Source organism: Aspergillus novofumigatus (genome assembly GCF_002847465.1).
Source record: "Aspergillus novofumigatus IBT 16806 chromosome Unknown P174scaffold_2, whole genome shotgun sequence".
Classification (NCBI taxonomy): Eukaryota; Fungi; Ascomycota; class Eurotiomycetes; order Eurotiales; family Aspergillaceae; genus Aspergillus; species Aspergillus novofumigatus.
This window is the reverse complement of record NW_020194275.1, coordinates 3294293-3319182: the sequence shown is the minus strand read 5'-3', so window position 1 is coordinate 3319182 and position 24890 is coordinate 3294293. Positions and strand designations below refer to the sequence as shown.

The following is a 24890-nucleotide window of genomic DNA, read 5'->3' as shown; positions in this document are numbered from 1 at the left end:
ATTCGTGATCTAATGCCGGGTCCTCTCAGCTCGGCGGAACTTTTGGAAAAATGCACGTGTGGCCGCACCGCCTACCGTATAAAGTGCTGCGATAAGCACATGTTCACGAAGAAGTATAGGACAGTACAACATTTTATGTGTACTTCGCATGAAATTACAAAATTAAAGTTAGAATCAGAATATCAAATTATGTACTCATTAACATCATTAAGGTTGATTGACTTTTTCCTTATCATGCTGAGGGCTACCGCCCTTCAGACGCCTCTGATACGTGCAGTTCTCCCAATTTCCGAGAACTCTCACCAATCTCGTCAGTTACAGAATTCGACGCTCGTTCCTGATTGTTGTCGCCATGCTCATCCTCTCCCTGTGATTCCGATCCTGACTGTTCGTCCTCATCGTCGCTGTCTTCATCATCTTCTCTCGGCTCGTCCCCATCCCCATTTGCGCCGACCTCCTTCATGTAGGCTTCCAGCTCGCGAGCCATCTTTCGCGAGAAACCAGACGCTTCTACCTCAACGTCCAACCGCTTCCCAGGGTTCTTCAAGAGCTGTTTCTTGGCGTCCGCGAAGAAAGGGCCTGGCTCATCGCTGACAAAATGGAACTTCCGTTGGAAATAGCGCTTGATGCAATTCACGTCGCGGTCGAAATACATCTCTGCGTTTGGATGGTCGATTGACACCATCTGCGGGAAATCGATAATGACCGGAACCAGCCGGATATTCTCATCGTTCTCCGCATCAGCAGGACCCTTTCCCTTCGCATCGGGATCCTCCTCTTCTTTGATCAAGATATTGAACTCGTTGTAGTCACCGTGAATAAGGCCAAACCGAGCAAGCTCCATGATCGTACCCAGAAGCTCCGAATACAGTAACGCAGGCTTGGGAACCCTCGATATCTGTCGTAGCGGGAATGCGTCGATCAAGCTCATGACGATGGTGTGTCTGTTCTGCGCGATAGGTTCGGGTACTGAGAACCCGTTCTCTCGAAGAGCCTTCATAAAAGCGAACTCCTTCATCGCCGCCAATCGCGACATGTACATCCATGAACCTGTACTCCGATTGCGCAGATAGTCTCTGTTGGTCTTGACTGTTCGGAAGGAAATGCGGCCCAGGCGATGGATCTTCAGAATGCATTGCGTTCCTTTACTGTTCGCGACGACGACGATATCTGACTCTTTCCCGACACCGATCTGGTTTCCGACGGAGTAGATACATTTCTGCTTCTGGTGAGCGTTCAGCGCCAGGTAGTCGAGACCCCCGTAAGTGAGCCGGTAGCCATCATCTGAATGCAGTATAGAATTAGCAAAGACATTCATCCAAAGTGTATCACTAGTAAGGTGCGAATAACTGTACATTTCGCATTCTTCACTTTCGCGATCAAATTAGTCTTAGCCAGGTTGGAGATGGACCGATGGACTCCACTGCCGCCCCGAAGGCCTGAGAGTTGTACAATCAAGGGCGTCGGTACGACTTCATGATTTCTACTTCCAGTTTCCACCTATGTAGAGCTCTTGTTAGCTGTCAGACAACGAGCTGTGATTAGAAGCAGCAAAGGCGGGGCAAATGACGGGCATACCGCAGTGAGAACGCGGAAATCCTCGGAAGTGAGGTATCGAATCGCTTTGGGATCGAGCTTCATTTTTGTCCGTAGCGACTGATAAGAGTGATTTTATGAAGGTGCAAGAAAGAGATTGTTCAAGCAGACTCTCCATCACGTCTGCCGTTGTTGCGGATGTCATGGCGGAAAAAAGCTACATGCTCGAAGCCCTATGCCCTAGTTTCCTATTTGAGCGCTTCCTTGGCATATAGTCCTTTACAAGGCACCATTGACATCGCGATAGTCTGAGTCGATTGTTAACATAGGTCTCTAAATACTAATAGATGAATGATAGTATTTCTTTTGATTGGTGCCACACCCGGTGTAAACCGCGCGATCCGTGAAAGAACATCATCCGCGTTCTGCTGCCTTCGGATTTATGTGTAATTGTATATGATCCGCCTCCGCGAGACCTAGTTACATGTTGAGTTACATCGGGAACCATCCAGTCGCTTATAGTCTAGAACTAGATCGTGGCATGATATTTGTCGATTCGGTTTCAAATACATTAAATCCAACCTCATCGGTCGCTATATGGTCGGCCCCGCACCCGGCCCAACTTGCAAAAGAAGCGTTTCGAATCATCGTTTCAATCAAGCGGAATTCTCTTGCCAATCAGGGTTCTAAATCATGCCAGTTAGTTATCAGGAAGAATAAAGAAATTCAAATGGATGTATTATCCGAGAAACTTACCTTTCGTAAGATCACAAGGCCTTCAAGGGTGCTGCTAAGGGGAATGTATTGTTCATCCTCCAGCTCTGCTCTTTCACCGTAGGACAGAAGAACAGGTGTGCTCTGTGTCTGCCAGCCGGTGATCGTCTTGGGACGACCAGCTTGGCCAACCACATCCACAGCCTGACCCACACGTACGTTCACGGTGAGTGGTTGGAGGTCCTCGTCCAGCGTAACGAGGAATCGTGGGTACATGGCGGTGATAAGGAAGTAGAGGAGGTAGTGATGTTCGGCAAGAATGAATTGTTTGGCGTCGATCAAAGATACAACGACAGTGAGTAGGCCAGCGGCTGATACGCGGGAAAGGACCTGGCGGTCGGTGTGGAATGGGTTCAGGGTCATCGTGCCCTTACCCATGTGAAGAAGACCCTGCGCGATGCGGACCATGAACAATGAGTTTTGGTCACGGTGGTAGTAGCTTGCCAATTGCCTCAGCAACTGCGCAAGACGGGCATTGTTGGTACCTGCTCCACAGAGACCCATGGCGAAAATCGCGTTGATGGCGACATCATTGTCATTGTCGTGGCTGTACCGCGACAGTGTATCGTAGACCTTCATCTGCGGGTTGCTGGGGCTGATCAGACCCATCGCAAGTGGGACAGCCTTTCGGATGTTGCTGGCACCGTAGTGCATGAGGTGACCGAACTGTCTGAGAATCATGTCCTGTCCGACTTCCTCGCCCATAGCGATGAGAGACAGACCCAAGACAGCGTAGGATTGGACAAGTTCATCTCCTTTCTTCTCATCGTTCTCTTCAATAAGGTCATTACAAATGTGAAGAAGTTCCTGCAGCTTCAACACTGTGCCAGTTCCTGCCCAGGCACAGACAGAAGCAAGAACGGAGGTTGGTTTGGCCATTGGGTGGTCGACGGCCTTGAGAATGTCGAGAACGACGTCGACCTCCTCCTGGCGGCCGAAGTACAGTAGGGCCAAACCAAGAGCCATGAAGCGGGTCCACTTGTCTTTCAGATGCTTCTGTCGCTCCTCATCCATCAAGGTCGTAGCAATGGCTTCGCTGACTTGATGATTCGAAGAGCCAACGAAAATAAGACCTAGTGAGACAGCCGCCATTGCCGAGAGTTGCATATCCAGGGAGACATCTTCAACGACGGGAAGCAGGATTTCCAGGAGCTCCTCCTTATTGGAGCCGGCGTAGGCCAGACCAAGACCCATGATGGCAGCAACTCTGACCGGTACGCTCTTTTCTTGCCAAACTTCGGGATCGCCCAGGAGAGCCAGGACGGGATCCGCCTCTAATCGTACGCCCGAACCGATCATACCTGTGCCCAGCAAAGCACCGGCCTTGATTTGCTCCTCGGTGGCATAGGTAAACTTGTCAATTCTGTCCAAACCAGAGTCGGTGTCCTTCGACAAGAGCATGCCGAAAGACGCTGTTGTCGACAGCATGCCATCGTCCTTTGTCTTCCAGATCCAACTTCCCTTGTCATCGTCTCCTAGCATCAGGTTGTCTTTACCGAAACCAGCATTGACAAAAGCGTTCACGAACGCGCTTGCCAGATTATGTCTCGCGGAGTCAACATTTGTCAAACCAGCGCCTCGGCTGCTTTCCAGGTGCGTCTTGTAAATGTCTTCCGGATTCTTGGGTTCAAGGATATCAAGCTCTTTGCCCAGGGATTTGAAATGCTTGGAGATCGATGTATTGTTAAGACAGTCCATGAAGGATGCGTTCTCCTCCTCTTCAGGCATATCGAGCCAAATCTGCTGTCTGGCGACCAGGAAAGCCATTTGATTCTTGAGCACTGGATCAGAAGTAGCGTTGATGTCACTCTTGATAAGATCTGTGTCGTTTAGTCGAATGGCAAGTACGATTGCTTTTGTGAGCTCCTTGTAGCGGACATAGATCTCGTGCGCCGTCCGGAGGAACTGCTGATCTTCAGGATAGGTGAGGAGGTTGACCATGCTGACCATATACAGACAGACTCTTGAGTAATTGTTTTCGTCGAGAAAGCGGGGGATCTCCTCGATGATCTCCAGCTCACTGAGGAGGTCAACAGCATCGGCTTCGGCATTATGACTCAGGAAGTAGGGGACAAGCGACAATGAGAGATCGATCAGGTCCTGTACATCTTTCTCTGCGTTCAACCTGTTTTGGTACTCTTGGCCAATCTCCAGAGCCAGATGCCTAATATATTCGTGACCCCACGAGCCGAGATCTTCTGCCTTGGTGAGAAGGCGATATTTCAGGGTCTCGAGCTTCTCTTCGTCCCCGTACGTCATACCGAGGACAGACAGCATATCCGCCAGCGAGTCCTAAATCAGAACCCATTGTGTCAGGAAAAGTTTCAACCCAGACGAGACTTTGGAGGTTAACCAACCTTGACAGCGCCTGCCGACCACTTCTCGTAGAGCTCTGTCAGCTCATCGTAGTGCGGTCTAAGAAATTTGAGGGGTTTGGGCACAGCGGTCATAGAAGAAGTCGAGGTCTTTATGAAATTCTTGATCGCATCTAAGGCAGGAGCGTAGAGCGACGTATCCGGTTCCTGATGAAGACGAGACATGTGGGTTAACGTCATCGGCCAACAAATTGAGATTTCAGCTCGATCTTATACCTTTAATCTCTCGACGAGCATCTCAAGTTCGCTCTTCAACTGCTGATCTTCTTCGCTGAGTTCCTCTAAGATAACCCGAGCGTTAACCCTTCTGTTGTAGCAAAAACGCCGTTCGGGACGGCGGCCTCGCGGTTATATGGGTGGATTATGACATACCTTCCTTCGACTCCTCTTCCTTCTTTTTCCCATTCGCTTGTGTCTTCTCGTCATTCTGTGTCTTCTTCGCTCCAGGCAGATCTTTCACATCATCAACCTTGCCCTTGCCCTTGTCGGCGGGAGCTGAGCTCTCGCCTTCTTTCACCATTTCTGACGGGTACCTGGCGAGTTGGTCTCGGTTTGGGCGAGGAAAGTAAAAAGGTAGGATTGAAAGGTTCGTGGAAGCTGCTTATAATCTCAAATACGGCAGCAGACAGCGTATTAATGAGGTCTCTGCACACTGATGGATGGAGCAGAGAGCGAATCCGGAGCTTGTTGATGGAAAGCAAGAGAGCTCACGCTCATCGCCGCTTGGGCGTTGCGCTACAGTGGAGCTTCCTCCCGCTTATGTAAGGCTACTTACTTCACCGCCGAGATATACATTCGCTTTCCAGGAACGATACCAAATTATGAGACACAGGGCGATTTTGGTGTTTTCATGGAATTGCTAAGCTTGAATATGCCAGTGTTTATAGCCTAGTGAAAAGGAGCATATGTATTCACGCATTGTCGTGGTGCGATAGACACCCGCTTAGTAATGGTGGAAACATGATGTCAATGCTGGATTCTCAACGAGAAAGACTTCGAACTCAATAGGAATACTGGGTATAAGTAGACTACATGATTCTCACTATCCAAATGCAATTTGTCGGTACCAACGTCGGTTATAGGATGATTGAACATAGTTCATCTGATACATGCTCTATTCTCCGTCAGCTCGCTCATGCAGACAGAACAGTCTCGTCAAGGTCGAGCCATCTGTCAAGTCACTGTCTCGACAGGCGCCATAACGGATAGCAAACTTCTTCGCGTATTCCTCGGTGTCTTGTGAGTACATTAGGTCTGACATTTCCTCACCACGGTATGACAACAGGGGCAAACTGCTCAGGTCCGGCAAAGTGAGAGAGAAGCGCTCAAGAAGCGGCATTAATGTCGATGCCTGGTCCAAGGGTTTTTCGGCAGACAATTGATTAATGGATGACCCAAGAGCTATAGTTGAGTCTGCTTGATCGTCGCGCAAAAATTCTTCAGGTGGTTGAGACAGCTCGCTATGAACTGTTGCAAGAGTAAAAGTGCCTCGGTCGGGGAACGTTGGGTAAAGCAGGTAATACCCCCGAGCTCGAATTAGCTCGAGTAGATATTCCATTACAGCAGGATATCTTTTTGAGATAGATTTCTGGTCAGTAGACTTCTCAGACGTGGGCCGGTGTAGAGCGAGGCGGTCGGCGAGGAAAGAATGGAGGTCAGCCCATCCATCGCCGAAATACAAGGCCGCATGACTGTTTGGAGCCTGCCATAAAAAGACAGGAAGCGGCTCGCCACCTAGGTGCTGTGATTTCTGAATTTCTTTCTCAACTTTCGGTGGTGTGAAAGGTTCGTCATCTGTGGGTCGTGATGAGGGAAGCTCGAGCGAAATTCCCAGTAATTTGGAAGCGGCGCGCTTGGTTTGAGCCGAATGCTTATATTTCAGCGCAGTATACTTCAAAAAATGGTAAAAAGAAGGCGCCAGCTCAACCTCTTGGGCCAATAAGAGCACATGCGTTACGTTAGGGTTTCTAGGATAGAAAGCTTCCACGGTTCTTAAGGAAGCTTCGACTGGAGTCAAGTAATCCGGCTGTATACGGCGGCGAAGAGTGACTGTGCTTGAGGTTTGAGGAGGCCACTTCAACTTTTGCAGGAAGTACAGGAGCTGTGGATCAACGCGAGGAGGCAGCTCAATAGTCAGGCTTGGAGTCGACCCCAGGTAATCTGCCGCTTCCAATGATCGAATTAAGCGGATCAAAGAACCAGATGATTCGGAAGGTGCTTGTATAAGGATCTCAATGTGAACGTCATTCCATACTTTTGAGCAAGCCGTCAGTCACACGTTCGCACGTTGAAGAAAATGCCACGCAGTGGTAAGATCACCTTTGAGAGCATCGCAATCCAACATCGACATCCACATGATATACCTCGCAGCAGTCGGTAGTGCGATGTGCGTTAGCTCAGTCTTGCTAATCTTCCTTCGAACGCCTTCTGTGAAAAAGCGATCCTCCCAAGAGTCCCCTTGGGTAATGAGAACCTGCGCGCGGGTAAAAACATGGACGTAGTCTAAACCAGCCGTCACAGCTCTCTCCATGCGAGTCTCAGTAGACCATTGAGCATAGTCAGGTCGACTATCTGTAATTACAAGAATGTCAGCACACCGGGCTGATGAATCGGGTCCAGAGTAAACACACCATGCCAGACAATCGGACAGTCGACTTCCTTTATGCCATTAACACGCTGTATGCCTTCGATGGACACATCATCTCTTCCCATCAGCACAAAATGGACTTCATTTATCTTCTGATCGGCCATTCGGCAAGCGAGAGGCAGAAGATCGGAAACACTCCGCAGGTTTGAGCCAGCAAACACAACGGCACGACTAATGGAGCTGCCATGGCGAGTGGGCGGCTTCCAGAAACGTTGCAAGGTCCTCGCTAAAGCATTGAATCTGACTTCGCCTTCGTAATAAAAATCTTCCTTAATTATTGTCTGAGAATCTGGACGCGGAGGGGCCCCTTTTGCAGGAGTAACCGGTGAAGGCATTGCAGGCGGCAATGACTTTCCACTGCCTTGCCGTGCTTGCGCGAACTCTGGGTTGAATCGTTCGACTGCGGGAGGTACATCCGTAGGCATATTCTTAAAAAACAAGTATACTAAGTAGAGGATGATAATTCCTATTATGAGCCGGCGTGGTCGAGGCGCTCTCCATTGCTTTGCTCGCGAGTGCGGCTTTTTGCCATTGCGAGGTCGGTGGTCGTCATCCTTCTTTCCAAGCTCTTCATCAGCCAAATACGGCCGTTTCGACGGTAACATACTGTGCACATATGAGATATAGCCCCGAAGGAGCTTCAGAATTCGAGGAGTGCATTGGAGGAGGAAAGATGGTCCTGTAGTTGTCGTGATAAGGACACAATTGATAGCTGCTTGGGGGTGTTGGAGATTCCGCTGTTGGTTGGAGCGGAGTCTCCACCGCGCGATCTCCGCAAGCCATACTAAAGTGTCTTCAATCAACGCCCATAACCATAACTAGCTATTATTGGCCACAGTCATCAGCTTTTACCATTCGGAGAACTTATGTCTGTACCATATATTCCGATTTGCTATATTGGCGAATTATTTGGTTCCATCTCCAGAAGCAGGCCATGTTGCCGTTTGTAGACCGAAGCCATTAAGTGCAACACCCTTGGCGCCTTGAACCGATATCCGCGCAGTCATTTCGTACATCATGGATCGCGCAATGGATGTGGATGCCACTGAATCGCGAGGCACTAAGCGTCCCGCTGAAGACGCAGAAACAACCGCGAGGCCTAAAAGAATCAGAGTCAGTTCACTGAATTTACCCAGCAGACTATTAAATCGTTCAACTGATAGAGAATGAAAGCCTCTTGATCCCGATGTGGTGAACAAAATCGCTGCTGGGGAGATTATTGTGGCCCCTATGCATGCCCTGAAAGAGCTTATAGAGAACGCAGTCGACGCTGGCTCTACCTCTATTGAGGTCTTAGTCAAAGATGGCGGCCTCAAACTACTTCAAATCACCGACAACGGGCATGGCATTGACGTGAGCATCCCTTAAGACATCCAGATCATCTAGCGGTTACTAATGTTAGCGCGCAGCGGGATGACCTCCCCATTCTGTGCGAGAGATTTACGACCTCGAAACTGAAGCAATTCGAAGATCTCTCTTCCATCGGAACTTATGGTTTCCGAGGCGAAGCACTCGCTAGTATCAGCCATATCGCTCATCTCACAGTGACCACCAAAACGGCTGGTTCCAGCTGTGCATGGAGAGCTCACTATAGTGATGGGAAACTTGTCCCTCCTAAACCTGGACAGAGTGCCGCCCCGAAAGCCACAGCGGGGCGTGGTGGTACACAGATAACAGTGAGTCGAATTAACTCCAATGACCAAGAACATCCCTGACTGGAGCAGGTTGAGGATCTATTCTATAATGTTCCTTCAAGACGCCGAGCCTTCCGATCTGCGAGCGAAGAATACGCCAAAATCCTCGATGTTGTCGGCCGGTACGCCGTTCACTGCTCCGGGATAGCGTTCTCATGCCGAAAACACGGCGAATCTGGTGCTGGCATCTCGACACCTGCGGCAGCCAACACTGTCGACCGAATCCGCCAGATCCATGGTAGTGCCGTCGCCAATGAGCTTGTTGAATTTCAAGTTGAGGATTCAAAGCTCGGTTTTCGCTCGTCGGGCTTGGTCACGAACGCAAACTACCATGTCAAGCGGACGACCATCCTCCTTTTCATCAACCACCGCTCTGTCGAGTCTACTGCGATAAAACGCGCAGTAGAGCAAACCTATTCGAGCTTTCTTCCCAAGGGCGGACACCCCTTTGTGTATATTGACCTGGAAATTGAGCCACAGCGTGTTGACGTCAACGTGCACCCAACCAAACGCGAGGTAAACTTCCTGAATGAGGACGAGATCATCGAATGTATCTGCGATGAGATAAGAGCCAAGCTGGCACAGGTGGATTCCAGCCGGACCTTTCTCACGCAAACACTTCTTCCTGGGGTCACGACAACCGAGCCATTGAATCGCAACGATCCAGCCGCTGGCCCGTCAAGTGAAGGCGACGGCCAAGTTCCTAGAACCCCTGCTCCAACGAAGAAGCCATATGAGCATAGCCTTGTGCGTACGGATTCCAGAGTCCGCAAAATCACATCAATGCTACCTCCTGCGATACAACAAACGCCCTCCGGTGCTGAGGCGGAGCCCGACCCCTCTAAAGTAGTCGAAGAGGGATTGCAGTACGAGACCACAGACCGTGAACCCCTTCGAATTGCCCTGACGTCAGTCAAGAATCTCCGCGCTGCCGTCCGGTCTACCATGCACAACAATCTAACAGAGATGATCGCATCACATACATACGTGGGGTTGGTCGACGAACGACGGCGCATCGCCGCTATACAGTCAGGAGTGAAGCTCTACCTAGTTGATTACGGCATGATATGCAGTGAGTTCTTCTACCAGATAGGCCTCACGGATTTTGGCAATTTCGGCATCATCAAACTCGACCCACCCCCGAAACTTGTGGACCTGCTTCGAATTGGAGCAGACGCGGAGCGAGAAGCACATCTCGCTGCCGCCGGCCCGGCTCGAGCCAACAGACGACACAGCCTGAGCAAACAAGCACGGCAGAAGAAAGTGAGATCTTTGCCAATGCACCGGACCTGGTCGCAAGAACACTCATAGACAGACGAGAGATGTTGAACGAGTACTTCTCTCTTCAGATCTCCGCAGAGGGCGACCTTCTCACGATTCCCCTCTTACTCAAAGGCTACCTCCCATCATTGGGTAAATTACCACGTTTCCTGCTAAGACTTGGCCCGTACGTCGACTGGACAAGCGAAGAAGAATGCTTCAGCACGTTCCTGAGAGAGCTTGCGGCTTTCTACACGCCGGAACAACTACCCCCTCCCCCTCCTGACGGGTCAAATGCTGCTTCACGCGACAAAGAAAATCCAGAGTCCTCGGGAGAGCAGCAGGAGGACGCAGTTTTGAGGCGCCGTCGATTGCAGATAGCCCGGATGCTAGAGCATGTTATTTTCCCAGCGCTCCGGGCTCGTCTGGTTGCTACCACACGGCTTCTCCGCGGCGTGGTTGAAGTGGCGGATCTTAAAGGTCTATACCGCGTGTTTGAGAGGTGTTAACGCTAGACCTGAAATACTACACATATCTAACGCCTTCTCAAGAGCTTATGGAGCCGATCTTGGGCAGATTCAGACGCAATCTTCCGGATGATACTCTCTGCAGCCAAGATCTCATTATTGGAACAGGATCCAATTGGGTCAGAAAAGCTTGAGTTTGTGCATCGACGAGGCAACTAGATAAAGATACAAGTGAAGGGAAAAGAAAGTAAAAGAATCAGGTGATCAGATCCAAGGCGCAAAGCTTGGTATGTAGAATAAACAGTCTTGAAGACAAGGCAGTCATGCAAGAATCCGGTGTGCCTGCTAAATTGAGGCAAGAAAAGAAGAACAATGACGCATGTATCGTGCATTGACAGGCAACTCATGGCTTCGTCACTTGAAACCCCAAGAACGCCAGAACAATTAAAGAAATCCGTCGCTTATCTCACCATATTCCCATTCATCTCATCCAGTCCGTTTAAATTCATCATCAAAGCGTAAATCTTTGTCACTATCAGAACAGGCCAAAATTCTGGTAAGGAAAATGCCTAGAAGCAGACCCTGACGGAGATGGACAACTGTTCGCGCAGGTCAAGAGGATGCCGCACTTGCGGGTCGGCATCAGGTGTATGTCGTGTTGCAATTATCTCGAGTATGGCTTGTTCATCAATGCAATTTCCCTGGCTATTGAGGCCCATTCGAGTTCTCTTTTTATGGGCTTATTGCGTCTCTGCAGTAGCTGCTCTTCCCACTTAAGAAGCTCATACCTGAGGAATTCTGTTAGCCAGTGATGCGATCATACGTGAAATGGACAGCGGGGTTGCTTCTGCTGAGTGACTCCAGCTGTAGGGAGTGCTTACACGAAACGCAGATGAGGCTGAATGATGACATTGAGTCTTCGGGCACGAACGAAGCAGCTAAAGAGGTAAAAGTCAACAAAGGTCTGTCCTTTGTAGCAATCCATTTTTCACGACCAAGGGTAGAGCGTGACTTACTATGCTCTCGGGAAAGATAGGTTAAGAGAAGCCATCACTTCGGCAATACAGATTGTGGCTGATCGAGAGACTCCAACTCGGCAATGGACCAACGTGGCTGCTCCATCATGCTTCCCTTTCCCTGGAAGAATTGACTGGTGAGCCTTATCAAAAACACTCAAGGGAACCAATCAGAACTCACTGATGAATTCCAAGCATCGGTCGAATTCCTGAGTCAATGGGTCTATCCCATTGTCTTGAACCTGAGTTATATGCATCACGTTCTCAGGGCCCATCCGAGCAATGTCAAAATCTCTCCATGAGACTGACTCTCCAATGCTCAGAATGCGCCGAATTCCAAGAGCCCAGAGCATTTCAGGATTGTTGGCGTGGCCCAAATTGCCAAGATACATGTATGGGAGAATTCGACTCGGAAGTGATCCATCACAGTACCGGAACCATGGCGGATCTGGAACGCTGGAGAGACTCTCCGAGTGCGTCGCAGGACTCTCATGCAAAAGTCTTGTCTGAATGCTGCTCAGAAAAGTGACATCAGACGGGTATGCGAAGAAATTACGCTTCCTGTCGCAGTGAAGTCGCAGCCATGCCTCATGAGCCGCTATACCTTCAGCGAACATCAAGTAAGCGATGACCAATAGTGAAGCTTCAGTATAGCCGTCTGGACAGTGGATAAGAATCCTGCGAGGCTTCCGTCGAAGAGACGTCATGGCAATATCTCCATCAACATCTGTTGGGGATTCCGGCTCTTCTGGGTTCGCCAGATAATAAATCCATCGTATAGTGCTTACAAGGTCGTCTATCTCTCTTGTTTCAGCGGATGGGACAACAAGCGACCCGGAAGACGGGAATTCTAGCCGCAGAGGACTGTCGTCGTCATCCAGCTGCCTATTGAGTTTAGCCAGATATCGAGGGCCAGGGATGCTGGCAAGATCACTTGTCTCAATCAAAAGGTCAAAATCTTCGACATGCGCGGAGTCGCCTGATCCAGATCGCAATATGTAATCAGGCGTCGGCCCTTGCCAGACATTCTTAGAAATCTCAGAAGCTTTGGCCATCTCGCACATTTCCAGCCGCTCCCAGTGAACTGGGGATGTGTTAGACCTATCCCTCCAAAAGATAAACTCAAGAAGGGCTTACAGAAATCGACTACCTGGCCGGTGAGCTGGCCTTGAGAGTTGATAGCAACCAGGCGCGGACAACGGCGTTCAATTTCAGAGAATTCACCTATACGTTCGTTAGCTGCTTTTTTGCGGTAGATTTCAGTTACCAAGCCGAGAATGGACTGACTTGAGAGGATGAATGTATGGTAGGATGGGAAGAATCCATCTGGGTCATTCTTATTTCTCCAACGGTACTGTGCGGTGGCAATTTTCTCAGCAACTTCTAAGAGTTGCTTTCTATTCACACCGTCTTGGCCGTAAACAACAATGTCTGATAGAGTAGCCAACTTTGCGGTTTGTATCTGAAAATTGCGAACAGAGAATCCCTCCTTGGGATCACTTGGAATGAAATCCCAGCCGGACGGTGCAAGAATCTCACTGGGAGACACTGCGCCTTTGAGTCTGGATGTGCTAAGATCACCACCGACTTTGACGATCGTGATGCCTCTCCAACATTGGGGAGTCCGGCGAAGAGAACGTCTCCGGTTTGTGAAAAAGCCCAGTTGTAAATGATTCTCCGGGTGAAGTCCATGGAGCCAAGGAAATACCTGACTGGGGTCTGGTAAGGGTTGAGAAGCCCAATAATCCAAGGCAGCGGCTAAGGTTACAATGTCGATCGAGTATATCGGCGGTGAATTGGTCACACGCGAGAACGTGTCGGGAGGATAGAGAAGCGACGTGACCTCCTTATCGTCTTTCGCCGATTGTACAGCAGTCTGCGAAGCTGCTGTCGAAGTTCCCGACGGACACACTGGTAAATGTTTGTTTGGTACCGGCGACGGGGTTCTGGTGAGATTCAGGGATGAGGAGATTCCCGCTGGCGGAGGGGTGGCATGTCGCAGCGTTTGCTGCTGTACCAACACCGTAGCCATATTCAATGACAGCTGTGCAGTTCGAGTGTATATACCAGTCCAAAGTATGTTTCAATCAGTGGAATTGATACAGACGCACGGTCGCTGGCGATTAATAGTACATCTGCTGCACAAACATTTGCGACCAAATTTCCAACTTATGTGGATGGTAAGGAATGGATGAATGATGCCTGTGTGAGATAGACTTGTTAGCAGATCATCTGACGTAAAGACGAGACAATTGAACCGACATAAACGCAAGGTGACTTGCGTCCTGCGCTGCTCGGGAAGGGGTGGAAACAAACGAAGAGAAGCGGCCTAAAGCATACCCGGGTTCTCAAATACTACACTCTGAAGGGCAACTCTGATAGTTTCAAAAGACAATAACAATAGCCGGGAAGGAATACTGATGACTGAATCCAAAGTATTGTCGAATCGCGCGGATACGATGGCGTGGTGGTGAGAAGGATTCCCCAGTAGTTACTGTATCCCCACTCAGTAGATAGCAATGCGACGGACCCGCTGATAAGGGAGAAGCGGGAACTGGGTGTCACGTCCTTGGCGGGTGCAATGGTAACAATAAATTATATGAGAAGCCACCGAAGAAGATGTTGAACACTTGTAGGATGAGCTGGCAGATAGGAGATGAGTTAAATCTAGCGCTGTCTACTGCGTTTTCAATAATGAAAATAGATTAAACGATAGCCAGAAAGTCATTGCCTGGTGTCTTGGTTTTGTACGCCCAAAGTACGGGGGTGGGGAGGGGTAGTATCCGTGATCTAGTGTACAGTAGTCTCGCACTAGCAATTCCCGTGTTAGAGCGAATTGTGGATTAACTGCGGATGGCTCGTGCTTCCACAGTGGGTGTTGCTCTCCCCTCCAACGTCAAATCACCAGTCTATTATTCGATCGTTGCCCTTACGGAGTAAAACTGCATGAGACTGCACTACTGATGGCTTTTATGATTAAATCCTGCTTTCTGGTTAACTTTGAGCTCAATATATGGTCAAAAACTCACTTCTTTGGAGGAGCATCTTTGACCAAACCCCGTATCACCAAGTATCTACGGGAACCATATCCTACGTTGGGCGACTTTCTCGTCTCCCATAAGGCTGACTTGCCGCTTGCAGCCAGAAATGACACCCATCTTGTTTACACAGGCGCCGATGCTCTCTATTATAGATGCTTTGAAATAACATTCTATACCATCAGTCTGAGACTTCCCAGACTGAATCGAATGGCATCCAGCCCCGGTCTTTTCTGTGCCCCCCACCATTTCCAAACTCTCACATCATCCTTGACGCCAACAGTTCTTGGGTAACATCCAATAGGGACATCAGGAGCGCTTTCTCCCCCCCGGAAGCACTTAAGTGTGGTCCAACCAACATCAGTGCAACCTGCCAGAGGGAGGTTTGGAACCTAATTGTCGCCTCTCCTGCATGGCCACCAGAAACTCTGTTGTCGGATCCCGGCTTTTTGATTGGAGTAGGGGCGAATCCGTATTTTCTTCCCATTATTATGCATCGTGTATCTTCAGTCACTCGTGGATGATCGCAACTCGGACGCCATGGTTCTAGAGTGTGGATGGCGACAATCTGAGGAACGTCCATTGCGACGGAAACTATGACGACAAAATCTCGAGTTCTCTGTCCTCTCGGACATAGTTACCAGGTTTGCTAGGTGCTGCCAAAAAGTTTCACAACGACAAGGTAATGTCCAAGATTATTCCCTGCTGGGCTGCCGTTGTGCGATAGTGCAATCGCACCTGCGTCCGAGGTTCTCGAGGGCCGTATGTCGGTTACAATGGTTTCCTTCCCCTGCTAACTTTCTTCTTAACGGTCTGATTAAAGCTTCAGATTTAGAACCTGCAGGTCGCTTGCGCAATATGTACGTTCTGTAGCCTGCAAGCTTCGAAAACAAGAGCGTCAGTGGCACGCGACCTTGTTCTAAAAGCCTGAGCTGAGTGTTTGCTGTTCAACAATCCTATATACAATTCAATAAATCTGGGTTTACCCCACTCGGAAACTCCAATACCGGTCTAGCTTACATATGCGACGTGGATGGATGGACAACACACAACATTAGGACAGCTTTTCGGCACCACAGTTCATCGTCTTTTTATAATCCAGACTTCCCAACTATGGCTGTGGGGTTCCGTCTGACGAGCGAGGAATTGAACACAGAGCATTATGCTTGTGTGGCGCGTGCAACTCTACGTCGTTTCCACTCGCTAGCTTGATCTCCTCGGGTAGAAGGTTATGATGCTGCCTTTGGTCCCAACTTAGCACCGTTAGACGTTCGCAACCCTATCATGTTAACGTTACCGGGGAACAACAATTCTCGCGATGGCTATACCATACCCACTGAAAAACAAGCGACATGAGGATAAGCCAGACGACCAGCACCGGCAAGTTTGGATTTGAAAGTGCAGTAGTGCTCCGCTGCGATCTGCTGGCTGTATGACGAGCTAGCGCGCGGAACGCGATTCCGTTTGTAGCTTGAAGAGCTGGTATGAAACATCAAATGGACAACTAGACTTGTCCACGCGCAATTCAGCTATTTTTCAATGTCGCGAACACTTGGCCCCAATTATATTCCGGCGCTGTCTTTCAGTTCTTGCGCGAGCCTCAGCAGATAGAAGCGAGATATGTCAGATGGGAGACCGTCGAAAGACCTCACCATCTTCTGAATGTCAGCTCTGGCTTTCTCATAGGCCTGCAAGTCACGGTTGCCGTAGACGTCTCGACCAGCAGCATATCCTTTGGGCAGGCTGCGGAAGAATACATTGACTGCAACACTGACCCCGCCAGTTGGAGAAGCAGTATGCAGCCACATCGGTGGGATGAATAAAATATCGCCACTGTTCAGCACAGCTTCTTGCGGCGACGTGTGTGGAATTGAGACGACAGAGCCGTTTTTGATATTCTGGAAAATATCGGTGGTAGAGCTAGAGGCTCCTGGTGGCACTTGCAAGTATTGCACGTCAGTGGGAGGGAAGAGTACCAGTCTCCTCTCCCCTCGGATTTGGCATAAGACATTCGCCATCACCTGCGCAGAGTGATCAGCCACTCTGAGCTTCCATCCCTCATGTTTGGTGGTTGGACTTACATCGTAATGGAGCCACATAGTAACCGGCCCTGAAATTCTTAACGGAGAGCTGTGGGCATTTTCTGTCACGAATGAGAGTGCCTCAGGGAGTTTAAAGTCATCTTTTAGACCAGGGAAATCCGCCGCAAGGTTGGCAGGAAGCTTGGATGGTTGTTCAGCGGAAATGCTTCGGAGATACTGGCGAGCACCCGCATGAACCTCGTCCAAGAAGTCCCCGAAAGTCTTGGTCACATAGGAGAAATTCTTCGCCTGGAAATTCATGTTTTCCGACCGACTCTCATGAACCACGACCTATTTACGAATCCTTAGATGCGGGTACCGAATTGTCTCGACTCCGTCTTACCTTGCGATCACTTCCCACAGCATCTGTCAAATATTCCTTCGTCCAGAGTTCGGTGCAAGGTCCAATGTCTGACCCCTCAATGATCACCGGCTTGCCATCAGCCAAGATCTGCTGGAATTGCTCGGAGGTGTCGACTCGTATACGACGAATCGATGAGATTTTCGAAGTAGCGCTGCAGCCTGCGATTTGTGGAACAGTGGGAGATGGGACAGATGTCGGAGTATGCGTAGCTTCAGGAACAAGAGTCCAATCGTTCTGGGCTGTAGACCCGGCCGACCTCAGAACCCAGCTCCCTTCCGTCCAGAATGTGCCGAACGAGAAGCAAACTGCGCCACCTCCCAGTATCAAAACCTGGCCTGGGTCAATCGCACAGGCCACATGACCGACAAGCAACGGTCTAGGACCCTGCAAGTTAGCACCCAGTCCTATCGCAGACAGAATCTCGTGGCCCCAGGACGACTCGCTTTCGACGCATTTAAGGAGCTCTCCTACATCAAGCAACATGATTTCACATTCATATGGGACAATCTGTCGAGGAATAATTCCACCGACTATGACCATCCCCAAAGGAGTCCGTGTGACAGTGGATCCAAATCGGTGGATGTACTGACCCAGAGGTGTTTGTTGCAGGTGCTCGGTATGATCGGTCAACTCCAGAAACACAGAACCGTCACTGCGCTGGCATATCTTCCATATCCAAAAGTCTTCATTGATGATTCCGTCGGAGCCAATGCCTCCGAACAGGACGCCTGTGGTCCGGTTGATGCTCTCTAGACAGGCCCCAAATCGAGCAGGAGGTCTTGCGCCTTGTATCTCAACTTCCTGCCATCCGTTGCTGTTTGTTTGCCATAATAACCAAGTGTCAAAGATCGATCCGTCGCTAGATCTCCCGCCGTACACAAGGACTGAGTCCGAACCTGTCTCAAGGGTAATCTTGACCGCGCTGTGTCTGAAGCGAGGAGCTGGGAGACTCTGGGTGGACTGCCACTGCTTTCCCTGTCGCAACCAGCAATCTTGAAATGCGTTTGCAGGTGACGCTCTCCCACCAACGAGCAAGCAGTCACCACCGCTCAGGCTAGTCACCGTGTGACACATCCGCGCAGAGATCTCTCGTGGAGGAAATGGAAGCTGCGGGGTAGTCATACCCTTGCGCTTGCTGTAGAGATCTGTCGACACATCGCGAGTCTGACGGCCTAAACCCGAATGGTGACCCATAGAATTTTCACTGTCCGGGATGAGGGCCCCGAACCTCCTCTGCCCGCCTCTCGGGTCGTTGCCCGCAAGCAGCACATATTGTGAGGATACATCGGGCTCCTTAGTAAATGTCGGCGTCTTCTGAGACTCCTGAACAGAGGTAGGTGGTTTCGTAGAAGCGACGAGCAAGAAGTAATGCGAGGCAAAGAGCGCAAACTCTTCCCACTCATCGAACGGTTCGACTGTATCAAGCCATGCTCGTAGAGAACTTCCGAGAAATTCCTGATCTGACCAGAGATCCCAGAGACTTCTAGCCTGCGCATGTGCCCAGCCGGCATTTCTAAATCGATGTTCTTGCTCACTTAGTGAAGGATATTCGTGGATTGAGTACAAGGGCGCTCCGAGTTTGTTGAAGTGCTTCATCATTGTTGAAGCAAAAGGATGATTGGGTCCGTCAGGGAAGAACTGTTCCAATATACAGAACTGAGAATCTGAATACCCTGTTAGCTTGACGGCAATGATATGGTAGATTGGCGGTATTAACCATTGTTGAGCTTTGAGGCCCAGTCCAACACAGCATTGGCAGACTTGACATCCATGTAGGTCAGAGAGACCTCTGCCAGGAACAGAATAGAGCATTCAGACGGAAGGACCTCTGTCTTCAGCACATCATCTAGCTTCTTGAGGTTCTTCAGATCACAACCAATCGCCAAGTATTGCTCGCTGCGGATCTGGATTGGACTTTCATCCGAGAGAAATTCTACATTCTCAAGAAGCTGGGTAATCTCGTCTGTCCTGCGAATGGCCGTCTTCTTGCTGACCATCAGCTTCTCATAGTCGATATCCACGAACCTCGTGGTACTACACAAGGATTTATCGGTACTCAGGAGTATGAACGGTAATGGATCACTACGATAGCCCAACTTAGCATACGACTCAGGCGGACATTTCCCCTTCGTCCGATCGGCACAGCGGTAGTTCTCTACGACTTACAATCCACATCCAAGATTCAATACGAATTTGGGTTTATCAGACGGCTGCCTCATAAACCGCCGAACCGACTCCGCCATAGCATGCATGCGAAGCCAGTATCCACGATTGATCAAAGGCGATCGTCTCGGGGGTTTCTTCACGAAATATCTGAAGAAATGGGGCTTGGTGTAGTATAGTAATTCGACGCTCCGCTTGGACACAATGCTGCTATTATTAGTCTAGGTGGAAGGAGTCAGTGGTATGTGCGCGGAGACGGCTTCAAGAACGACTTACTCCCATCACCAAATCAGCCTCTCGTTCAGCCTTGGTGCTGACTCCAGCCGTAGCTGGTTTCTTTGCAGCCTTCATTCTGGATTCAGCAACCAACAAAGGACAAAAGAAAGCAGACAGTCACAATCAGTAAATTGTGAAATTACCATTCATCCATAGAGGGCCTTGAGGACCAAAAAATTTACCGTATTGCGGAGCAAGATGTGGCCCAAGCGCCCAATGCTCGCTTAGCGCGTTTCGCCCAATTGTGCAGCGAACCGCGGCAGTGAAAGCAGTTCAGGCGATCCCCCGCGATCCTCCGCGAATGAGAGCTAGTTTCCTGCCAAGTTCCAAAGACACCGCTCTGGTTTGAAATGACGACAGTGTCCACAGCTTTTTGAAGGAAGTCTGCTTTTACATCTGTGTATGAGATCAACCGTGCCAGTATCTCCTGAGAGACCCGAAATGCAAACCCGGAGCTGTTTGTGACGAACCCGATCTGCTATGAGACCCCGTTGATCTGCTGTTCTCTTCTGCCCTTCCTCCATCCTCATATACGATTTCGGAGCGTGATTCAGCGGGGTAGCCTGTCTGTTCTAGTGTCGCCGGTGACTATCAGAGTATACAAGACGGATATTGGATTGATCAAAGGAGATATTCAGGCGGCTTGGTAGCCTATCGGGGTCAAGATGGCAATGAACTTCGTGACCTTCAACCAAGACTACAGCTATCTGGCTGTTGGTAAGCGCCCCTTGGGAACTCTTCAAGCGCATGCGCACGCTCTAAGGCTCTGTATTCCCTCCATCAGCGACCTCGAAGGGTTTTCGCATATTCACGACGGACCCTTTCGCGAAGAGTTATGAGACGAAAGAGGGAAATATTGCCATCATCGAGATGCTGTTCTCGACATCTCTTGTTGCGCTGATCCTCTCACCGCGTCGTCTTCAAATCACTAATACTAAGGTTCGTAGTTCATTACTGGTCAACTGTACATTCTTGAACTCTTTGTTTCCCGATAGACACGAGGGGCGGAGTCATGCTGTTGAGTGCGCTTTTACTTTGCGGCATATGTTGACGCTTTCTGCTTGGCTATTTGCCTCATATAGCGCCAATCTACGATATGCGAATTAACCTTCCCCACGACCGTGCTGGCAGTCAAATTGAATCGGAAACGACTCGTGATTGTCCTTGAAGATCAGATCTATCTTTACGACATTCAGACGATGAAGCTGCTCTACACCATCCAGACGTCGCCCAACCCCAACGGTAAGCGATGTATTCCGCTCTTGCCTTTAGTCGAGCATTTTCTAATGCCAGACAGCGATCTGCGCGCTATCACCGTCGTCTGACAATTGTTACCTCGCATACCCTCTTCCACAAAAGGCACCGCCTTCTTCGTTCAATCCGCCGTCTCATACTCCCCCGGGAAATACTCATGTATCGCCGACAAGCGGAGAGGTTCTGATATTCGATACTTTAAAACTGGAGGCCATAAATGTCATTGAAGCTCACCGATCTCCGCTGGCTTGCATCACGCTCAACAGTGATGGCACGCTGCTGGCCACCGCTTCTGACAAGGGAACCATAATCCGCGTATTCTCCGTTCCTGACGGCCACAAGCTATACCAATTCCGACGCGGTTCAATGCCATCGAGGATTTTCAGCATGTCATTCAATACCACATCGACCCTGCTCTGCGTCTCCTCTTCTACAGAGACAATACACCTTTTCAAGTTGAGCCATCCAACATCATCTCCAGACGCCTCCCCTTCCTCTCCTGTGGGCCGTGACAGGTCCCTCAGTCGAAGCTCCTCCGGTTATTCTCCTGACCGCGGCGACCTGACGGGAGACGTGGGCTCATCAGATTTCCCCGCCCGGAAACATAATGGAACACTGATGGGTATAATCAGACGGACCTCGCAAAACGTTGGCAGTACTGTCGCTGCCAAAGTGGGGGGCTACCTTCCGAAAGGAGTCAGCGAAATGTGGGAGCCGACCCGTGATTTTGCTTGGTTCAAACTGCCAAAGCCAAACCAAACTCCTGGTGGCAGCGGGAACAATGGCCCTCTCCGCAGCGTGGTTGCTATGAGTAGCAACACACCCCAGGTCATGGTGGTTACCAGCGATGGTAACTTTTATGTATTCAGCATCGATCTCTCGAAAGGCGGCGAAGGTACGCTGACAAAACAGTACTCGTGAGTTTACCTGTCCAAACATTTCAGACTTCGAATGTGATATTGACTCGTGCTACAGGGTGCTTGAGTCGAACGATCGGTTGGGATACTCTGCAACGGATTACTGAATCTGATTCATTTGATACCACTCTTTTAGCGGCACTTCATCTCCATTTCTCCATACATTGGTTTTTATACATTGATTTTCAAGCGGCGGCTGTCACTCTGTGCTCTTCTTTCTCTTTCTCTTTTTTTGGCGTCAGATATACCGAAAGGCTTGCGCCAATAAAGGAACAATCCTGGGTTATGACACTTTGTAGCCCTTGGATACTTACCGATGATTCAGTGTCTCCCACTACATGATATATTCGAATTCAGGGCTCGCCACTTGCAACAATCGATATGACTACGGTAGGTGACTCATACACTCGCAAAATAACGTCTGTGAGGTGGTTTCTTCAATGTAGTTCAGTGTTATACATCCAACGATGCCTAAACGGTCGACCATCTGAGTACCTTGTATAGAAGTCACATGACATAGGGCGGTGCTGAGAATGAAAATTATCTCCGAAAGATGACTCGAGCAATTTTTCCATTAATACGAATTCATACGCAGGGTTCAAAAAATGAGTTCCTGATCACTAGGTCAACATCATCGCAAGTGCTCACATACTGTTGAGGCAGTCAGCATCTGCCCAAGTGGCAGGACAATATGCATTCCGACTATCCAACGGATCACACTACAGATGAGCATGTCAAGAAGCCTACAAACCACACGCGGGAACCTAAACGTCGAGCAAAGTGCTCAAATCCGCTCCGAAGAGGCATACAGGATTTTGTAACAAAACATATACCCTCAGACGACCTTGCCAAACATGGTCTGTCACCAGAGAACCTGGAATCAGCCTTTCCGAAACGGTTCACAGTGTACGAACCACTGCTGCTGCTGCCAGTGAACGCACTCAGCGATCCTCCAGCCTGGGGCTCGCTTTACGCAAGCCTAGATAGCCAAAAGCGAGCGTTCCTCTTTGAGTCGATTGCTACGGCATTCGAGCGTATGGGCGTTACTCATATTGCTATGAATGCGCCTATCGCGCCTACAAACACGCAGGGAGCAGAGAACAGGATGCGCAGCCCTGCGGGACTGATTCCTCTCTACGGAGACTTTGGCCTGGCGCCGTCTGGGGACGGTGAGAATGGGCAGCCGACGCGGGAAGACTTGCAGCGTGCGTTCTGGGTGCAAACTATGCAGAATCAGGGAATTGTGCAGATCTGGGCCCCGCTTTATACGATGTTTTCTCGAGGGAACATCACAGAGAAGGCCCGGATTCTCGGTCAAGGATCGGTGTTTGAAGGGCTTGATGAAGGTACCCTTGGAGAAAACATCGACGATATCAGCGTGGTTGATATGTATGCGGGTATTGGGTATTTCGTCTTCTCGTATCTGAAAAGAGGGGTGAAGAGGGTCTGGGGATGGGAGATCAACGGGTGGTCAGTCGAGGGTTTGAGGAGAGGGTGTATAGAGAATGGATGGGGGTGCAAAGTGGTTCAGGTTGGGGATGATGGAACATTAAGTGAATCGATCCCGGATCTGATTGGCAGTCTTCAAGATTCAGACAGGGTGGTCTTGTTCCATGGGGACAACAAATTCGCCGCTCGCGTTATGAGCGAAATCAAAGGGCACAGGGAGCGCCGAGATGCATGGAATAGAATTCGACATGTCAACCTGGGTCTCCTTCCTTCATCCAGCGGTGCTTGGAGTGACGCTTGCGCAATGATCGATCTACAGTTGGGAGGTTGGATACATGTGCATGAGAACGTGGATGTGCAACATATTGATGCGAAGAAGCAGGAAATCATCACTGAGATCGGCAGATTGAGAGCGTTAACCTTCCCAAGTGATGTTCACCAGCCTATTGAATGCCGTCATATCGAGCATGTCAAGACATATGCACCAGGCATTATGCATTGCGTCTTCGACATCAAGTTACCTCCGTCAGGAGACGCACCTCCTACGAGACTCGAGCTAAGCCGAATGTCGAAGCAGTCTCAATCCTGAAGTCAGATGCTACGTCGAGAGAGTGGCTATCGCACCTCATGAGAATGAGACTGTCTCACCTGTGAGTTCCAAAAGGAAGAGTATGGATTTCACCAGCTCATGTCGTGTAACCGACCCGCGGACTCTCTGATAACATGCACATATATACAACACGACAGATATCAAACTGTACATCTCTATGTCCGTCTGAGAAATTTCTGCGGGATGTTCGCCTCGACAATCGCCATTCGTTCCAGTTGTTCAAGTCTATCCGCGGCATCTTCTTCCTCGTCATGTCTTCGGAAATGCTCGATATCTTCCGGATGGGTGAGATCTTCTAACTTGGCGTCCTCCCCGTGAAATTTCTCGAAATGATGGATTTCATACTCGTATTCAATATCACCATGGTGTCCAGGACCGAATCCGAGATCGGGTAACCGTTTACCGGCTGAGATGAGACGCATCCAGTTGTCGCGAGTGATAACCCCTGAGCTCCCTGTGTCGAAAAGGGCAAACACTTCGCGAAGCGCCTGTTGCTTGCGCTCCTCGGTCACCCCAGAATTTGACTCGTCGTCCATGCCATATGTCTTTCGGACTTCATCAGGGGTCCATGCGCCGGAGGAATCGTAGTCGTGAAGGGTGAAGAAAGAACCTGCGTCGAAGGAATCGATGTGGTGTTCCTCTGTTGAATAAATTGTCAATGGCGGTTCCCAATGGAATAATGACGACGTAGAGAGCTACCTTGCATATGGCGAGTCGCCCAGTCTGAGGAAGGGTTCTGCTGGCTCGCATGCGATCCATGAGCATTGGCGAAGCTGTTGCTTAAAGCCAGCAGCGCAGTTGCAAGGCCAATGGAGCGGACAAGCATTGTCGACAAAGCTGCTTAAATGACAATTCCGAACACAGGATGTACAAATCCCAGATACTTACAGATCAGAATGTATCCAGTATCAAAAAGGCAAATAATGATAAATGAGACGAGAAACAGAGCAATGGCTTGTCCACATCTCC

General features: G+C 49.8%; 9 protein-coding genes across 9 annotated transcripts; 3 read left to right on the top strand and 6 right to left on the bottom strand.

Annotated features, from left to right (window-relative positions):
* Positions 1 to 191: 191 nt before the first annotated feature.
* On the bottom strand, positions 192 to 1641 carry P174DRAFT_385357 (protein kinase RIO2; the record flags this gene model as incomplete). The annotated part of the gene is made up of 3 exons (XM_024823250.1): positions 192 to 1284; positions 1356 to 1500; positions 1579 to 1641. 3 exons carry the CDS (start codon positions 1639 to 1641, stop codon positions 245 to 247), a joined length of 1248 nt encoding a protein of 415 aa, XP_024686050.1. The 3' UTR covers positions 192 to 244.
* A 226-nt stretch (positions 1642 to 1867) lies between these two features.
* P174DRAFT_510468 (proteasome regulatory particle base subunit RPN1) lies at positions 1868 to 5461 on the bottom strand. Its single transcript, XM_024831680.1, has 5 exons — positions 5058 to 5461; positions 4902 to 4966; positions 4668 to 4832; positions 2293 to 4602; positions 1868 to 2222 (listed from the first exon to the last, which is right to left on the bottom strand). The coding sequence occupies exons 1-5, from the start codon at positions 5203 to 5205 to the stop codon at positions 2193 to 2195; spliced, it is 2718 nt and encodes a 905-aa protein (XP_024686049.1). The 5' UTR covers positions 5206 to 5461; the 3' UTR covers positions 1868 to 2192.
* Positions 5462 to 5659: 198 nt separating this feature from the next.
* P174DRAFT_402651 (uncharacterized protein) lies at positions 5660 to 8023 on the bottom strand. The gene is made up of 3 exons (XM_024823960.1): positions 7316 to 8023; positions 7005 to 7256; positions 5660 to 6938 (listed from the first exon to the last, which is right to left on the bottom strand). The coding sequence occupies exons 1-3, from the start codon at positions 7935 to 7937 to the stop codon at positions 5800 to 5802; spliced, it is 2013 nt and encodes a 670-aa protein (XP_024686048.1). The 5' UTR covers positions 7938 to 8023; the 3' UTR covers positions 5660 to 5799.
* Positions 8024 to 8349: 326 nt separating this feature from the next.
* On the top strand, positions 8350 to 10795 carry P174DRAFT_510466 (mismatch repair ATPase MLH1; the record flags this gene model as incomplete). Its single annotated transcript, XM_024831679.1, has 5 exons — positions 8350 to 8445; positions 8506 to 8685; positions 8742 to 9008; positions 9057 to 10175; positions 10253 to 10795. 5 exons carry the CDS (start codon positions 8350 to 8352, stop codon positions 10793 to 10795), a joined length of 2205 nt encoding a protein of 734 aa, XP_024686047.1.
* A 1144-nt stretch (positions 10796 to 11939) lies between these two features.
* Positions 11940 to 13801, bottom strand: pps1 (tyrosine/serine/threonine protein phosphatase PPS1; the record flags this gene model as incomplete). The annotated part of the gene is made up of 3 exons (XM_024824692.1): positions 11940 to 12853; positions 12907 to 12993; positions 13057 to 13801. 3 exons carry the CDS (start codon positions 13799 to 13801, stop codon positions 11940 to 11942), a joined length of 1746 nt encoding a protein of 581 aa, XP_024686046.1.
* A 2568-nt stretch (positions 13802 to 16369) lies between these two features.
* P174DRAFT_365612 (tRNA methyltransferase PPM2) lies at positions 16370 to 19766 on the bottom strand (the record flags this gene model as incomplete). Its single annotated transcript, XM_024822066.1, has 5 exons — positions 16370 to 17179; positions 17232 to 18916; positions 18970 to 19334; positions 19419 to 19636; positions 19692 to 19766. The coding sequence occupies 5 exons, from the start codon at positions 19764 to 19766 to the stop codon at positions 16370 to 16372; spliced, it is 3153 nt and encodes a 1050-aa protein (XP_024686045.1).
* A 244-nt stretch (positions 19767 to 20010) lies between these two features.
* P174DRAFT_439224 (phosphoinositide binding protein ATG18) lies at positions 20011 to 22378 on the top strand. Its single transcript, XM_024826745.1, has 5 exons — positions 20011 to 20408; positions 20476 to 20630; positions 20774 to 20933; positions 20989 to 21862; positions 21921 to 22378. Exons 1-5 carry the CDS (start codon positions 20357 to 20359, stop codon positions 21967 to 21969), a joined length of 1290 nt encoding a protein of 429 aa, XP_024686044.1. The 5' UTR covers positions 20011 to 20356; the 3' UTR covers positions 21970 to 22378.
* Positions 22379 to 22553: 175 nt separating this feature from the next.
* Positions 22554 to 23900, top strand: P174DRAFT_385341 (tRNA(Phe) (4-demethylwyosine(37)-C(7)) aminocarboxypropyltransferase; the record flags this gene model as incomplete). The annotated part of the gene is made up of 1 exon (XM_024823249.1): positions 22554 to 23900. The coding sequence occupies one exon, from the start codon at positions 22554 to 22556 to the stop codon at positions 23898 to 23900; it is 1347 nt and encodes a 448-aa protein (XP_024686043.1).
* A 176-nt stretch (positions 23901 to 24076) lies between these two features.
* On the bottom strand, positions 24077 to 24747 carry P174DRAFT_458104 (nucleobindin SSP120; the record flags this gene model as incomplete). The annotated part of the gene is made up of 2 exons (XM_024829620.1): positions 24077 to 24561; positions 24621 to 24747. The coding sequence occupies 2 exons, from the start codon at positions 24745 to 24747 to the stop codon at positions 24077 to 24079; spliced, it is 612 nt and encodes a 203-aa protein (XP_024686042.1).
* Between the last annotated feature and the right edge of the window lie 143 nt (positions 24748 to 24890).

Coding starts and splice junctions, on each gene's coding strand:
- P174DRAFT_510468 (XM_024831680.1), bottom strand. CDS start 5,205: ATGGTGAAAGAAGGCGAGAGCTCAGCTCCCGCCGACAAGGGCAAGGGC. Junction 4,833..4,901: donor TGCTCGTCGAGAGATTAAAG/GTATAAGATCGA, acceptor CGTCTTCATCAG/GAACCGGATACGTCGCTCTA. Junction 4,603..4,667: donor GGTCGGCAGGCGCTGTCAAG/GTTGGTTAACCT, acceptor GTTCTGATTTAG/GACTCGCTGGCGGATATGCT.
- P174DRAFT_402651 (XM_024823960.1), bottom strand. CDS start 7,937: ATGTTACCGTCGAAACGGCCGTATTTGGCTGATGAAGAGCTTGGAAAG. Junction 7,257..7,315: donor CTGTCCGATTGTCTGGCATG/GTGTGTTTACTC, acceptor TTGTAATTACAG/ATAGTCGACCTGACTATGCT. Junction 6,939..7,004: donor GGATTGCGATGCTCTCAAAG/GTGATCTTACCA, acceptor CTTGCTCAAAAG/TATGGAATGACGTTCACATT.
- P174DRAFT_439224 (XM_024826745.1), top strand. CDS start 20,357: ATGGCAATGAACTTCGTGACCTTCAACCAAGACTACAGCTATCTGGCT. Junction 20,409..20,475: donor CTACAGCTATCTGGCTGTTG/GTAAGCGCCCCT, acceptor TCCCTCCATCAG/CGACCTCGAAGGGTTTTCGC. Junction 20,934..20,988: donor GACGTCGCCCAACCCCAACG/GTAAGCGATGTA, acceptor AATGCCAGACAG/CGATCTGCGCGCTATCACCG.